This window comes from Phacochoerus africanus, chromosome 12 (genome assembly GCF_016906955.1).
Source record: "Phacochoerus africanus isolate WHEZ1 chromosome 12, ROS_Pafr_v1, whole genome shotgun sequence".
Taxonomy (NCBI): domain Eukaryota; kingdom Metazoa; phylum Chordata; class Mammalia; order Artiodactyla; family Suidae; genus Phacochoerus; species Phacochoerus africanus.
In genome coordinates, this window is record NC_062555.1 from 73,646,411 (window position 1) to 73,662,437 (window position 16,027).

At 61.7% G+C, this 16,027-nt stretch overlaps 1 protein-coding gene across 1 annotated transcript in view; it reads left to right on the forward strand.

Annotated features, from left to right (window-relative positions):
* The first annotated feature begins 3,071 nt into the window (after positions 1-3,071).
* The window catches only part of ADARB2 (adenosine deaminase RNA specific B2 (inactive)), a 104,238-nt gene continuing 91,282 nt past the window's right edge, over positions 3,072-16,027 (forward strand). The window contains exons 1-9 of the mRNA XM_047754654.1: positions 3,072-3,245; positions 3,451-3,580; positions 3,706-3,834; positions 3,932-4,202; positions 4,257-4,347; positions 4,523-4,595; positions 4,774-4,857; positions 10,199-10,285; positions 14,838-15,712. Coding sequence (XP_047610610.1) covers positions 3,072-3,245; positions 3,451-3,580; positions 3,706-3,834; positions 3,932-4,202; positions 4,257-4,347; positions 4,523-4,595; positions 4,774-4,857; positions 10,199-10,285; positions 14,838-15,712 — 1,914 coding nt within the window. The remainder of the gene's footprint in view (positions 3,246-3,450; positions 3,581-3,705; positions 3,835-3,931; positions 4,203-4,256; positions 4,348-4,522; positions 4,596-4,773; positions 4,858-10,198; positions 10,286-14,837; positions 15,713-16,027) is intronic.

The window sequence follows — 16,027 nt, forward strand, 5'->3', positions numbered from 1 at the left end:
ACGGTAACAAACACTCGGGCAAATGAAAAACATCCATTTGCCACGTCTTATTACCAAACCACGTGGAATGCAAAGTAAGACATGAACCACGAGCCTCCCGGTGAGGGAAGGCTTGCCCCTGGGCCGTGCACTAGCCCACTGAGCAGGTGCATAACCGCGGGTGCGTCCCGCCCAGACAGACTGCAGTCCCTCCAGGGGCTTCGTCACCGCGTGTCCGCCGCGAGCCAGACCCTCGGGTGGGGAAAACGCTCTTGACACAAAATTCAAGAGTTTTAGATCTAATTTCAGCAGGCCGAGCTAGGCTGTTCATGGACTCTAGCGGACAACACGCACGCTGCCACCTCACAGAAAACCCACGCGCCAGCCGGCTGTGCGCTCAGCCGCTGCTCGCCGGGGGAGCCAGAGCCTTGCGTTTCACGAGGAAACGGCCTCTCGCTCTGAAGGCGCTGGGAACGGCCCCCCCGGAGCCCAGCCGTCCCCGGACCCCGTCCCACCAGCCAGCCGCACGGGTCCCCGCCCAGGACACACTCCTCTTCACGTTCAGTGTCGTCTCCGCTGCAGACACGGGCGCCCCTCCCGCGACATCGAGGGGGCGTGGCCATCTCGTTGCCCCGCCCCGTCGGGGGCTCCCTGACGCTCGAGGCTGGGAGGCCCTGTTTCTCTCTCTTTCTGGAAGCAGCCCTTACAGCCCTGTCACAGGACACGCGAGTCCTCCGCTCAGCCACCTCCCCGGTGTCCTCAGGGTGGCTGGAGAGGCTGGGGCACGTCCGCAATGACATCAGGAAGCCCCCAACACGTGGACGTGGAAAGGACGCCCCGGTCTGGGCGCAGTTCTCCGCACGGCCCCAGCACGATGCCTGCGGGCGGCCCCCAAGCCGGATGCGTGTTTGTTCCAAGCTCAACCGGAGGCTGTAAGGCGGAGGCCCCAGCCGCAGGCGTTCAGCCGGGAGTTCAGCCGGGAAGGGGGCTGCAACATAGTGAAAACTAGGAGCAACCGTCCGTTTCCATCCCATCCGACCAGGCCCGCGGTCCCCTCAAACGGCCCGGTGTGCACATCGCAGGGTCTCATCCTGGGCGCAGAAAGGGCTCTTCCGCCGCCGCCGCCGCCGGAGCCTGCGTCCTAGTCGGGAGAGAGGAGCAGTTCACCCGTGTCACACGTGGTGCCGAAGGCCCCGATGGAGGTTGTGCGGCACATAAAGCAGGAACAGGCAGCTCCAGGCTGTCCTAGACTGTTCTGGACCTTCTAGACCCTGGGGCACAGTGAGGGCTCCGTAAGTCTTTGCCGAGGAAACAGAAGATGGAATGACTGACCGGCCCTTTCCAACCAGGGTCTGAGTGACCTGACCGACGGGGCCAGTATTTGCCACAAAGGGCGTCGTGCCCAGGGCATGGGGCGGGCAGGGGTCGAGGGTCTCCTCAACCCTGCGGGACCGTGGTTTGTCAGTGCCCGGGACCCCGTCCCACGGGAACTGCACAGCTTATAGCACGTGTCCGCAGGGCAGGGCAGCCGGCCAGCCTCTGGAAGGGTGATTCCACAGCCGCCACTGGGCCTGCGACGGCCTTAACAGCCATACGTAGCATTTCATTCGCTAGCCCCGCACTCTGCTTAAGGAGAAATCATTAAGTGTGCAAATTCAGACACTGACACTGGGACCTGCTCTCTAAACAATTACTTAAGTGATCAGTGTCCTATTTTTGGTTAGTAGAGTATCTGATCCTTATGAGACATGAGCCAAATTTCCGGCGTCTTTGGGGAAGGCAGTGGTGTTGACAACAGGGCTACACTAAACAAAGCTGGCGGAGAGGACAGGGCACCAGGGGTGGGGTGGGGGTCGGTAAGACCTGATTTCCAGGCTCCCACTGAGCTCAATTCATTACTTAAGTAATGAGAGCAGCGCCAGAGGACAGAGCAAAGTCCCCGGGTCAGGACAAGGCAACAGCTCTGCACCGAAGGCCTAGAAAGGTGGGGGGCTGTGGCCTGGGCCCCCCAGTCATCACATTAACAGCAGTCACCGCCAACGGCACCGCACGTGTGTCCTCGGCTCGCTGATCCTCACAGCAGCCCTGGCCCGGTGGTGACAGTGCCCTGCCTTTGAGGGAAGAGGACAGGGTGACCGGAGGCGGTCAGGCCGCGACAGGACCTCACAGCTGGCGGGCAGATGGGAGGCCGGCAGGGGAGGCGAGCGCCGGGCCTGGACACGAGGGACTGAGTGAGGCCCGGGTGGTCAGTACGGGGCAAATCAGAGGGCTGGGCCCGGCCTGGAAAGACCTGACAGTGGAGGTGGGACCACAGTGGGCTCCTACGCGGGGCCTGAGGCACTGGCAGGACCACGAGCACCAGGGAGGGGACACTCAGGGGACAGAGGTCGCGCACTCTCTCCGGGTGGGACTCAAAATCCATCGCCTGCGTCCGAACTGACGCTAAGACAGGGCGGTGGGCGCAGGAAGCACTGTCCTGAAGGAGGAAAGGCGCTCCGTCCGCGCCCCCCAGTCCTCTTCGCCATCCTCGGTCCGGATGCAGCTGCGGTCCTGTGGCCCCGGGTGTGCCAGCAGCATCCCTCGATGAGCAGAGCCAGGGCAGGCTCTGAATAATCAGGAGGGTTTTCTGGGGAGGAGACGAGGTGTTGGGCTTCGAATCAGAGAGGAGTCGAGGCTGGAAGCCCTGCTGCCTTCAGGCCACCCGCGACGGCGCCTCCTTGGTCGGCAGGGTGACCTCTCTCTTCACCACCCAAACCCGGGCACCTTGTGAGCGAGCAAGGGCTCTGGGCAAATCCCCCAGGGCAGCAGGCCTCCCTGGGGGCCACGTGATTTGCGGGCATAGGCGGTGCCGTCCCCAGGCTCCCGTGGGCTGAGGGCCTGACACCAGGCGGCCAGGAGGAGACACTGTCCCCCCCCCACCCCCTCAGGTTCCAGACTGGACTCAGGGAGGCCCTGCTCAGCCCAGTCTGCTGACTCATTGCTCATCTCCACGGAATCACCCAGAATAACGTCTGACTGGACGTCTGGGCAACTAAGGCCAGGCAAGCCGACCCATAAAATGAACCTGGTGCCCTGGGTCTGTGACTGGACCCATGACGCTGTCCACTCTGACCAGGAGCTCCCGCTCCAGACGGCCCACAGTGGACCCAACACCCGACGGCAACAAGGAAACGGCAGGTGACAGGCTGGTCTGTGAGCCTCGGCCAGCGTGCCGTTCCCACCCGAGCCGGATTCCTGCAGGTCACGCGCAGCACCTGGACAGCCTGGTAGACCTGGACCTCGCGGGCGGCGGTGGCAGAGGGAGACCTTCTGGAAGAGCTTAGGCCTGCTCGCCCGCGGGCCTCGGGGTCTAGAAAGGCCTCAGACGGTGCCGAGCTGAGCTCTGCGTCTCGCGGCCCTCGCCGTCCTGCCTGGAGTTGAAGGGGCGAGAGCTGCAGGCCCTGCGAGGTCCCTGAGCCTCGGCGGTTCCAGCCGGAGGGCAGCATCAGCGCCTTCGGAGGCAGGTTCTTCTTCAAATGCACTCCCCCCGACGCCACCTCCCGTGTCAGTCCCCTGTCAGCCACCGGCGTCTCTGCTTGCTCTTCACCTCGCGCCGTCTGGTGTGAGCTGCTGAGTTGTAGGCTTTTCCTCTGTGTCCCAAAAGAGTCCACAGTAGCTGGAATGCGGTGAGCGCATCAGGGCCAAGGCGCCTCCTGGTTCTGGAGGCCACTCCCGGCCCCGTCACAGCCCCCCCAGGAGGCGGCCCGCACTGCGCCCTGACGTCGAGGGAAGGCTTCCCGGAGGAGGACGAGGCCCCGGAGACGCTGAGCCAGGCGGAGAGGATGGGTTCCATAAGGGAGCCTCTCGTGTTTCTCAGTGAGAGCCATGCTCCCGATTCCTGAGACCTGCCGTCGTCGTTTCATGCTGTTTTTCACGTTCTCCCCGCCCAGGAGCCTCCGTGTCTTTCTTTTAGGGGTCCGTCCTTTCGTCCCTGAGAAATTCGGGAACTGTGGCGAGGAAGGCAGGCATGGCTTGTCCCCAACGTCCTTCGAGCCATTAAAGGATGAAGAGGGTGCCTCCCTCCCGCTCATCCTCCCAGCCGAGCACGAAGGGTCCTCCCCTGACACCCAAGAGCCCTGGTTGGCGCAGAAGTTTCGACCCCGGGGTACAGGCACGGAACGGAGGCTGGCGTTTCCGTCTTCCTCCTTCAAGCCACGCTCAGCTCCCTGCCGTCTCCTCCCTCAGTGAGTCTCAGGCCGGCCTATAACCTTCCAATCTGCTCTGCCCTGTGAACCCAGTCCAGCCCACCGAGCTCGACACCTCGGATCCGAGCCCAAGCCCATCCGGGGCCGGGAACGGGGGCGCCTGCTGTGTGTCCAGCCAGAGGCCGTAACTGGCCCTCGTGTCCCCTCTGTCCCAAACACTGGCCGTCCGTCCCCCGGGCATGGGTGAGGCTGGGACCCGGGTCTGGGCCTCAGACTCTCCTGGATGAGCGTTTCCTTCCCTTTCCCCTCCCCCACTCTCCCCCCTCACAATCCAGGCGTTTTCTGTCTGCTGCTCTCAGGTCCGCTGGGACCCCCAGTTCATGATCAAGGCTCCAGGCCCGGTGACCAGGACCATTCGGAGCCTTCCCACCGGTGCTTCCGCCAGGCACGGCCGTCCCCTCCCTTAACACGGATAATCACAAACCCCCCCTTTCAGCAGAAGGATGCTTGGCTCTGCAGACCTCCTGGCTCCAAGGCCGTCTCTGCGCCTAGCAAGTGCTAGACGTTCTTGGCTCCCGCAAGAGGCCCCCTCTCTTCTGGGGCCCGACAGGCCAGGTCTCGGCGTGTTTCCTTCTTCGCATCGAGTGTACAGTTATCGATTGGGTGCGGCTACTTGCACTCAGTGGAGATCCGAGTGAGTTATTAGTCTGCTCAGGCTGCGATGACAAAGCACCACCGGCAGGGCTTAAAGCACAGCGCTGGATCTCTCAGGGCGCTGGAGGCTGGACGTCCGAGGCCCAGGCGGGGGCAGGACTGGCTCGTCTCGGCTGGTGCAGGCGCCGAGTCCCCCGCGTCCGTGTCCTCTTCTCCGTCCCCGGGGATCAGGACCCGTCCCAAAGACCGTGTTTCACCTTCGTTTCCTCCGTAAAGGCCGCCGTCTCCAAGTGCAGTCACCTCCTGAGGCCCTGGGGACCCGGACTCCAGGTGAACTTTGGGGAAGGACACAAGGAGCGAGGAACACGCTGGCGCTGGCTGCCCGTTTCAAGGCACAGATCCTGAGTTTCTCCCACCTGGGAGTTACCAGAAGGAGCCCTCCGCCTCGTGAGAGCCAAACCTTGTGCTTCAAAGCCCAGGGCAGACCCCGAGCCATTCTTTGCGCAAACTCCCTCGTTCACGGCCGGCCGCCCGCTTGAAAATGGTCCTTAAGATACATGTTCCTGAAAATCCGCGAGAAAACATCTTGGCCTTTCCTCCAAAACGTTATCCCTTCTCCTGCCTGCATGGAGGTTAATTATTTCCTTGCTTCCCAGGGTGGCCCACCTGTTCAAGCTCATTTGCGTTTGTGTTTGGCTAGAAGCTGCATCCATTAAAGACCTACCTATGTTCCAGCAGAAGATGCTGTGGGAAGAAAGTGGGTCAGGCCGGAGGCCGGCCATCTGTCACAGTGCGTTTGGGCAAAAGGAGAATAAGACGGGAGCGTATGAAGAGGCTGGGTTTGTAGCCCAAAGGTACCGACTGTGCTCGGAGCCTCCAACCGCCGCCTCCTTTCTTGTTTCACAGCCGCCCCAGATGGGGCCGCGTGTGGCCCACAAACACGGAAGACACAGCACAGAGCTCTCTCTAAATGGTTGAAATAGGGCAGGACTGAAGGCCTCCATTGATCTCGCTTTTCAAAAATAACCTAGACCATGAGCTATTTTGTGCTTTTTCAGGAGGCAGCGTCTAAGATCAAATCCTTAGGTATTTTAGCAATCACGGTTGTTCTTCAAAGTTCCAGCAAACATGTTATTTCTCAAAGATGAATTTTCTGGGAAACTGACATGGGCTCGTGCCCCACAGAGGTTTTTTTAATTTTCATCTTACTTGGTACAAATTGTTTCATAAATTGTTGATTAAACAAAACAGTCTATGAGAGCACACATGGCTTTCAAAAAAGCAGGCTCCAAAAGTTTATCCTGTTCATGGCTCCCAAGTCCCCGTCTCAGGAGCGCTGAGTGTCCGCGGCTCCGGGGCATGCGGCTGGGCCTGGTGCTGGCAGTCCCGACGTCACACTTCCACCCTGTGGCCCCACGCCACGCACTCTGGGTCTTTCTCCCTCTGTCTTCTCACGGACAGCCCTCTGGCCTGATGGGAGGATGCACACGTGTGTGTCACACACCTCATGCCCACAGAGGACATTCCGTCCTGCCGGAAAGACCCCGCGCCCCTTCCCAGCCCGTCGGCACCCGCCCTGGCGCAGGGCCGGCTGGCTCTCCTTTGTCTCTTGTGGAATGGTGGAGCACGTTCCCTTGATGTCTCAATTTTTTGTTCTGCACGCAGTTCTAGAGATTCTTCCACCTCATGCTGCATTTTAATCTTTCCATCGCTGTTACTGTGGAGAGTGTGCAGTGTATAAATTTAGGACAATTCAGCGCCTGGGCCTGCCCTCCCAGGAACCCCTTTCAGGGAAGTTCTTCAGGACTCCTTGGTTACAGGACTTCCTTCCATCACCCTGGATGGCTTGGTGATTTTTGTTGAAAATCGGTGGATGGCACGGGCGTAATTCTACTTCTGAACCTCGATCTTGTTCCGTTTATCTGTCTTCGTGCCATTACCAAGCTGCATCTGTTCTTCCTTATCGACATTCTCAACCGGTGTGCTCTCGTCCGTCTCCAGGAAAGGGCTCCCCCCCCGAGAAGCTTCCCCACTGCTCCGAAATGTACACCACCCCTTCAGCGTGGGCCAGGGCCATTTACTTTGCAGTTATAAGGCTTATAGCTCAAACGCCCGGATCCACCCAAATAATCCACGAACAGCACAAGGCCGTGAGTGCCATTCACGCGATGCTGACCAGAGCCTCCCGAAAGCGGCTCCTGCCTGGGTGGCCTGGGTGCTGTCCTCATGCAGGCCCTGCCCAGCCGAGCCCAGCCCCTCTCCACGCCCCCCCTTTCCCTGGAGAAACACACTGTCCCCCCGCAAGGCTCCCCAGCCAGAGGGAGGGTGTCCCGACCGCAGCTTTGCTCAGCGCACCCAGAATGTCCCAAGTGAGACCAACAAAAGCAGGGCCCCGTTTTCCATCAGGGCTGCAACCTCACGAGTCCAGACTTTCGGTGGTGACACGGCAAACACGAAGATCAGAGCCAGGGCACCGCGCCCGCCTGGACCCAGTCGAGGGAGAGGCCGGCCTGATGGACACGGATCAAGGGAACAGCAAGTCATTCCTCTCGCTCGCTCTCTCAACAGAACGGGTCATTCCTCACCCTGTCCGTGTCTAATGGCCTGCCAAGACCCAGGCCGCCCCCTTGGGATCCTCTGAGTCCCCGGTGGTGAACGCTTCTCGCTCATGAGCGATGCCCTCGAGAGATTGGTGGGCCTTTCCGGTGGGCTGACCTGGCGACAGCTCGGGTGCACGGGTCCTGCCCAGGTTGTTTCCACTGGTCCCCGGAATCCAAAACCCCCACACCCGACAAGTGGTGGGGCCTAAAAGGGGCAGAGTGACCAGAAAAGCTGCAGGAGGTCCAGTAACTTTTGAATCGTCTTTATTTTTCAAATCGTCGTCAGGCATACACAGCGTACACCTCACCATCGCCACCGTTTCTAAGCACACAGTCCTGCGACACCACGTGCGTTTATCTTGTGACGCAACCACCACCACGTCCGCCCCCAGAAGGGTCTCTTTTCTCAACCTGAAACTCTGTCTTCACTCAACAGCCCTCCCCACCCCTCCCGGGCGCCTCCCCGTTAATTCTCACTCCCTCCCTGCCTCCTGGGCCGGCGTCCGACTCTCCTGACCCTCTTCGGCCAGCTCGTTTAGCCTCATGTGACGGCCTCGGGCTCATCCATGTCGGGGCCGGGGTCAGCATCCCGCCCTCCTGAGGGTGAGCCGGTCGCCTGTGAGGACACACCTCCTGGTGCGCCTCGGACGCCCGTCTCCTCCTGTGAACAGTGCTGCTGTCACCGCGCGTCCCACAGGCCTCCCGCTTGACTCTCGGTTCGTCTGGGCGTCCACCCTGCGTGGAACTGCCCCCGACGTTCCCGCCAGCAGAGCGCGAGGGTTCCCGTCCTTCCACGTCCTCCCACACGTTGTCACCTTGCAGGCCCTTTCACCGCAGCTGCTCCGTGGGTGTGGGATGACAGCTCACAGAGCCCCGTTCGCATCCCCGAGGACCGGTGGGGCTGGGCGTCTTTTCTCATGCTCATGGGCGACTGGTTGGCCGCCTTTGTAGAAATGTTCATTCAATCCTTTGCCTTAAATTGGGATTTCAGATGAACGATGGATATTTTTAGTGTGTGTCTGCACAGCATGAGAGAGAGGTATGCACAGAAAGGTGTGCGTTGTGTATCTGAGACTGAGTTCTAAGCAAGGTGTCTTGAAGGCAAGAACATTGAGCAATCAAAAACAACCTTTAAATATTTCACGATTTGGCTGAGGTGAGCTCTGAAATGGTCTAGCGTGCTTTTGCGGGTGTCTGGCTGGTGGCCCCGCTCTATTAGAAAACTAATTTCATTTTGAGACGCTCCGGAGTCTGAATCATGGGAGCTCCCCCTCTTCGCAGAACACTACTGGGCTCCCGTAATGAAATTATAACTCGAGCAAGAGATTTCATTCTCTTGCAGTAAATTAGCTCGGCCGTGAGGTTCGGGGAGCCGGCCCCTCCCTGGCTTGTACCTGTTGGTGGGCAGAGGAGGGGGGCGGGCCTCCGGTGGTTGAGTTATTTACTGTTCCCTGAGTGAACATTACACGGTGCCCGTCCCTCCTGGAAACAGCAGCTGGTGACAGGCTCCAGAACGGATTTCAGTGCGAAGCCTCCCGGCCTCCGGAAAGCTGGCTGAAGAGGAAACGGGCTCAGAACTGAAAGCCAGAGAGCCCGACTCCGGCCTGGTCTGGACGTGGGGGGCTACCTGTGTGATAACCCACCGGTCAGGTCCCCACGAGACAGCACTCTGAGCGCTGGGCCGGGGCGGTCCCTCCCCACGACAGAAACAGGCGACAGGCAGCGGGGTGAGAACAGGGCCCGCAAGAAGCCTGCCCGCAGCGCGGGGACTCCCAGGCGCCGGAAAGAGCCCGGACCGGGACAGACCGCCACCCGCAGGAGGCCGGGCAGGGCAGGGGCGGCCGCGTGACCCGCCCACGGGGCCGTGGTCACCTTCCACCTGGGTGCTTCCAATGACGTCAGCGAGATGTGTGCAGACGGCAGGACGGGTGCGGCTGGTGGGCCCACAGTCTGGGCGGAGGGGGCTCCGGGGGTGGGGGGGGGAGGCGGCGCCCCTCTGCTCCGACGAGGCCCTGCGGGCGAATCTCCCGCCGGTGCAGCGGCAGAAGCTCTGAAGCAAGGAGCTTCCTTTGGGTCCCTGCGTTAGTGGCTCTTTCATTTCTCCTGGTTGCCGTCGACCCACAGTGCCCCAGTCTCTGCTTAAGAGGGAAGCAGCCCAACCCGCTGGTCCCAAGCCCGTTGCTGCCAGGCCTGTGTGCCCACACCGCGCTGCCGCCGGGGTGCAGGCAGAGGGGTCCCTGGGCCCCACTGCTCCCACTACTGTCCCTGTGCCTGGGGGACATCCTCCGCCTGGTCCTTCTCCTTCCCTCAAACACACAAAGTACATTTTACAGTTTTGCTAGGTCCTTTAAAAAAAAAAACACATTCAAACCCACAAAGCAGGCTCTGCACTAATGGGGGACGTCTCGGCGCTGTTTGCACGGCTCTCCTTTGGTGGAAGAAGCGCGTTTGCTTGAGCGGTGACCTCGACGGGCAGAGGAAAGGTGCTCGCCCTGCAGGCAGTTGTTTCAAGTTCTGAGGGACGTGGACCAAGAGGAGGGGAGATGCCAAAAATAAGAAAAGAAAGATGGAATCATAAAGTTTAAAATTGAATAGGGAGGGAATTTGATAAAATGCTGTCAGAAATTCCATAAAAGCCTGAACCGGAATGAAGTGGCTGAAACCAAAACGCCCTTCCGGCCTCCCTAGTCCAAACCCTCAGCAGCAGGCACACGGGAAAGCGCTGGGTTTTTCCGAAACGCGATGTCAGAAGTGCATTTCCTGTTCCTCTTTCCTTTGCAGACAAGGTGAGCCTGCTGTCAGCCTTCATCGCTCCCTTCAAGCACGTGAGCCCCGGGGCCGCCCACGCGGAGGACGAAGACAATCTCAGTAAGCAGGGCCCTCCCTCCCCAGAGCGAGGGGTCCCCGCCCCACCTGGGGGGGACCCCACAGGCTGAGACCCCTCCCCCCAGAATCCCCTCCCCGCAGAATCCCCTAAATACCCGGAATCCCGTCCCCTGCCCCCGCCCCCGCCGTAGGGGGCCGGCATTAGCAGCGACCGTGCGATTGAGACCTCCAGGGATTGTAAGAAAAAACAGTTCTCTGAGCCCATCCCTCCTCTCTTCCCTTTGTTTCTCCCTCCACACCAAAAAGGGAAGAAAAGAGTAGAAACAGAAACAGAAAAACGAGTCTCTTTGGACACAGTCTGTCCAACCATTTAACAAGGAAGGAGCTGGGCGGGCGCGTGCCTGTGGCACCCAGGTTCTGGCAGGTGACACTAGAGAGACACCAAGCTGTGGGGTGGGAACGGATAAGCTGGTCTGGGGGGTTCGGACAGGGTCCCCCACCCCCACGCGGCTGAGAGCACGGAAGTGACCCCAGAGCACATGCGGGCTTGCGGGTGGGAGACAGAGATGGGCGTGTGCCCCCTCACTCCTGTGACCGTCCCGGACCGCAAGACCACCTCCTGCCTCTCGGTGTTACCTGGCAGATGGTCACCTTTCCAGCAGAGTTAAGGATGTTCTTATGGGGGGGCGGGCTGTTGCTGGTCCCCAGTGTGGGCCGGGCTTCCTGCTCTGGGGCCCAGCCTTGGAAGCTTCCCAGGACTGAGCACAGGCAGCCACGTCTTCTGCTGCCCTTCGAGTCACGGCGCTTTGCAGGCGCTGTTGCTCACCCGCAGAAGGCTGGGGCAGCCCTGCAGGGAGGGTCTCTCGGCGCCGTCTTCCAAAAGCGTTGTTTTTTTTTTTTTTTTGTCTTTTCTAGGGCCACTCCCATGGCATATGGAGGTTCCCAGGCTAGGGGTCGAATCGGAGCTGTAGCCTCCAGCCTACGCCAGAGCCACAGCAACTTGGGATCCGAGTCGCGTCTGCAACCTACACCACAGCTCACGGCAACACCAGATCATCAACCCACTGAGCAAGGCCAGGGATCAAACCCACAACCTCATGGTTCCTAGTCGGATTCGCTAACCACTGCGCCACGACGGGAACTCCCAAAAGCGTTGTTTTTAACTAAGGTGTGGACGTGGCTTTTTAGAAGTAGCACTGTTGCTCACTTAGACTGCAGTTGCAGGTAGGCAGAACCTGTGAGCAGAGGATGAAGGCTCGGTTTGGTCTCCCGGCAAACCAAAAATTCCAGTCACCTGCTTCACTGCAGTGGCTTGGACTGAACCCCAGTGTCGCCGAGGTGTGCCTGTGTGTGTGCACACGCCTACACACACATATAGATGCGCGCGCGCACACATCTGTAAACACACATGTGCCCTGAGCTGACCGAAGGAGCGGACAAAGCCATTTGCAAAGCACGTGGAATAAAGACCTTGGGAAGAAAACCGCGCGCTGTTCCCCCCTTTCCTGCCTGAGCCGCCGGGACCCTGGCTGAGTCTGCTCTCCCAGTGGGAGGTCTCGCTCCCCTTCCCTTCTGACCGAGCGCACAGCAGCCTGAGGGCCGCCGCTGGCGAGGAGTCGAACAGCCCGGCTGAGGGTGCGACCGCCTCTTGGACCCCAAGCTCCAGCCCCGAGCCTGGGCCGTGAGTCGGTCACCGGGAGCCTGGGCCCGGGGGTGGCGTCGGGTCAGAATCAGGTGGGCTTTGCGCGGGGGTGGTTCCGGCAAGGACCTGGAAAACCCCAAGAGCTGGAGCAGGTCGGCTGACGGGAGGCGTCCAGGCGCTTCTCCTGGTTCGGCTCCGGGCTGCGAGGCAGAGACTCGGAGTCGAGGACGACGTCTGTTTATGCCACTGAAGATGCCTCGGGAGCTGGGAAGTCTTGCTTGCTGTCGGTGGATTAGTCACCCCCTTTGTAACATGTGCTGTTTGTTAATTGAAAACCCTGCTTTCGTACAGTGTTTGAAGATAAGCCTCCAGATTAATGCACTTGTCTTACGACGTCTTAGAAGTGTCGCCAGTGCAGGGATGTCACCTGGTAGCCTGTGTGTGGCGTGTGTGTGGCGTGTGTGATACGTGTGTGATGTGTGCGACGTGTGATGTGTGTAGCGTGTATGGTGTGTGTGTGATGTGTTCAATGTATTGTGTAGTGTATGTAGTGTGTGTGTGTGTGAAGTATGTGGTGTGTGTACATGTGGGTGTGTGTAATACATGTGTGATGTGGGTGTGTGTAATACATGCATGGTGTGTGCCTCTGTGGTGTTATGATGTGTGTGATAGGTGCGTGACATTTGTCATTTGTGTGTGGTGTGCGATGTATACAGTTGTGTGGTGTGTGTCATGCATGTGGTGTGTCTGCTGCCTGTGGGATGGGTGTACTCTGTGTGTGTGATGTGTGTGCACACAGGCGGGGTGGCAGGAGTGGTGTGGATCCAGCAGAGCCCTGTTCTTTGCTCAGTGCTGGGAGGGTGTTGGGTTGGGTTGGGGATGAGGCCCCTGCCCCTCCCGTGCGGTGGCGTCAGCCTTGGGACCTCACGGCGGCCCCGCAGCCCTCGTGCCAGCCGCCCTCACTCTGTGCACCAGGAGCTTGAGCCCAGGGCAGGGCAGCGCTGGCTCAGGGGTCGGCTGGCAGCTCGGCCTGAGTGAGGACGGAGCCGGGAAGCCCCTGGAGGCGGGCAATCGGCAGGTGGTCTTCGCTGAGTCCACGGAAGATGCAGCTTCCTCACTCCTCCTGCCAGGAGTTGTGCTGACTCCAAAAGCCATCCTCGTTGGACCCCTAGAAGGGGCCATTCGCTGGCCCGGCCTGGCCCTGCCGTGCCCACCTCCGACCCCAGGCTGTGAGGCCTGGGCATGCAAGGAGGAGCCAAGATGCCAACCCCGCAGGACTGCGGCACCCACGTGTGCCCAGGGTTCTGGAGGCAGGAGGGCCACACGCTCCATCTGCCCTCTCTTTCCAGGATGGTGCAGGACAGTCAGGGAGGGCCGTCCCTGTGTGCTGCCCAGCCCAACCCGAGAGCCTCCACACAGCAGCACCGGGACCACGAGGCCAGTGCCATCCTGTGCCTGCAGCGCAGCCTTCCCCTAGGGACCCCTAGACTCTCCAGCACACAGCCCCCTTCCCAAGTGGACGTAGGGTCTGCCAGCTGGTTCTCTGCACCTCCCACCTGCAGCCTGGGTGCTCATCCCAGCAGCACCAGACCAGCAGGGCAGGGCCCCTGCTCGCCGACCAAGACCGTGCAGGCCCAGAGTCGGGGTGTCTCCCCAGGACCCAGCGTCCCCAGGAGCAGAGACTGCTTCCCCCTGCATCTGTGGCAGCGCCAAGTTTGGATCCTGGCGCTGCCTCCGTAACAATCCATGTTTGCCTCGCGGACCAGAGGGAGAAGCGGGGGACATTCCCACCATTTTCAAAAGTCACCCCTGGTGACCCGGGCCGGCTCCTCTTTTGTTGGCAAGGCTGTGACAGAGAGACTCAGCATCCTCGTCCCCACAGAGCCGAGTCTGAAGCGGACAAGAAGACCACCGCGCTTCTGGAAAATCGCCTTTCCAGCCACAGCCAGGGTTCCTGGTGCCCCCGCATCTCCGCCCATTAACCCTCGGCGTGACCAGGGCAGCTGCTTTACCGCGGGCCCCCGGCCCCCTCCCCAGAAACCAGTGCTGAGACCCAGTGCACAGAGGGTCTTAGGAACACGTGAGCTGCCGGAGTGAAGAAGGTGTGACAGGGCACCCGCTCGCCCCGCGCCCCAAGTTTCTCGGAGAAGCTGCGCGTCCGGGCAGTGGGGACCCACGGCTGAGATCCTCTCAGCGGCGCAGCCTGAGGGAGAAGGTGCTCCAAGAGGCCCAGGAGGTTCCGTCAGCATCACGTCCATCCGTCACACGTCCGCAAATGACAACGGGGCTAAATTCGCTTTGCGTCACGTCGTCAGAAGACTCGAAACCGCACAGATTGCAGAGGAGACGCCCCCTGACCCGTGTCCACCTGTCCCCGGGGAGGGCGGGGTGCTGTGCTCTGCCTCCCGTGGGCGGAGGACGTGCTCGGTGTCGCAGGAGCTTGCGGGCGGCACCCTCTGTGTGTTCCCGCTTTCACCCCCTGCTGCTGCAGGTGTCTTCTGTGTGCTGCCACACAAGCGGCTTTTAGCACGTGCTGTTACCCTGCTGACATCCCCACACCCGCGTGTGCAGCCAGTTCCCTGAGTGCAGAGCCGCCCAGCACCCCTGGCCCAGCACCCCCGGCCCCGCCCTCGGCACCGCGCACAGCTGGGGGGAGAGGGCCGCGGGTCTGTCATCTGGGTGCCCCCGGGGCCGCCGTGAAGGGACACACCCTCGCCCAGTGCACCCCACGCCCAGTCGGTTCAGTCTGGGTGCTGCTGCAGAGGGCGAGACCCTCCTCGGGGCCTCGCCCTCTGCAGCGTGAGGTTGGGTGGGTGGGCCTGAGGACCAGGGAGCTGCATCTGTGGTCCTGTGGCCCTCCAGGGCCTGGCACAGGGGCAGCCGGCATGCGCAGAAGCCTGTGGTCAGCGCTCGGCCCAAGCCGCAGGTCACACTGTCTGTTCTCACCTCCAGGTACCAGCAGCGCAGACGTGAAGGAAAACCGTAACGTCAGCAACCTGGAGACCAGGCCGCTGCCTGCGGGCAACAGGGCCAGGGGCGGCGGCGCCGGCCTGAAGAGGAAGAGGCCCCTGGAGGAGGGCACCGGTGGCCGCCTCTGCCAGCTGCAGCTCGTGCTGAGGAAGCTGTCGTGGTCCGTGGCGCCCAAGAACGCGCTGGTGCAGCTGCACGAGCTGCGGCCGGGCCTGCAGTACCGCACGGTGTCCCAGACCGGCCCGGTGCATGCGCCCGTCTTCGCCGTGGCCGTGGACGTGAACGGGCTCACCTTCGAGGGCACCGGGCCCACCAAGAAGAAGGCCAAGATGCGGGCGGCTGAGCTGGCCCTCCGGTCCTTCGTGCAGTTCCCCAACGCCTGCCAGGCCCACCTGGCCCTGGGTGGCAGCGGCGGCCCGGCCCCCGACTTCACCTCCGACCAGGCCGACTTCCCCGACACGCTGTTCCAGCAGTTCGAGCCGGGGGCGCCCAGCGAAGCCTTCCCAGGCCGCTGCCCCGCCGGCCCCGAGCGCCTGTCCGCGGCCTGCCGGCGGGGACGGCTGCTGTGCGGGGCGCTGGACCTGGCGGGCCCGGCGGCCGCGGGCGACAGGAACCCAGTGGTGCTGCTGAACGAGCTTCGCTCGGGGCTGCGCTACGTGTGCCTCTCGGAGCCCGAGAAGCAGCGTCCCAAGAGCTTCGTCATGGCCGTGAGCGTGGATGGGAGGACGTTCGAAGGCTCGGGACGGAGCAAGAAGCTGGCCAAGGGCCAGGCCGCGCAGGCCGCCCTCCAGGCCCTCTTCGACATCCGGCTGCCCGGCCAGGTCCCCAGCAGGAGTAGAAGCCACCTCTTGCCCCAGGTGAGGACGCTCAGGGTGCGGGGAGCCGGGCGGAGGGGAGCGCGGGCCCCTGAGGCTGCGCCCAGACCCGCCCAGGCTTGAGAACGAGAGGGTGGTGCCGACCGAGCAGAGGTGACCGGGAGCCAGGGATGGGATTCCCGTGGTGACGGGGACGCTGGCGGCACAGGGACAGGGCGGGCGGGGGCAGAGAGCTCTGCGCGGCCGGGACAGGGAGCCTGTGCTGGAAGCACGTGTCAGGTGGTGGTTTGGGCTGAGTTTCTGGCTGGGGAGGCTGGAGGAAGCCCGGGAACTGGACGTCGTTCACGTTGGTGGTCC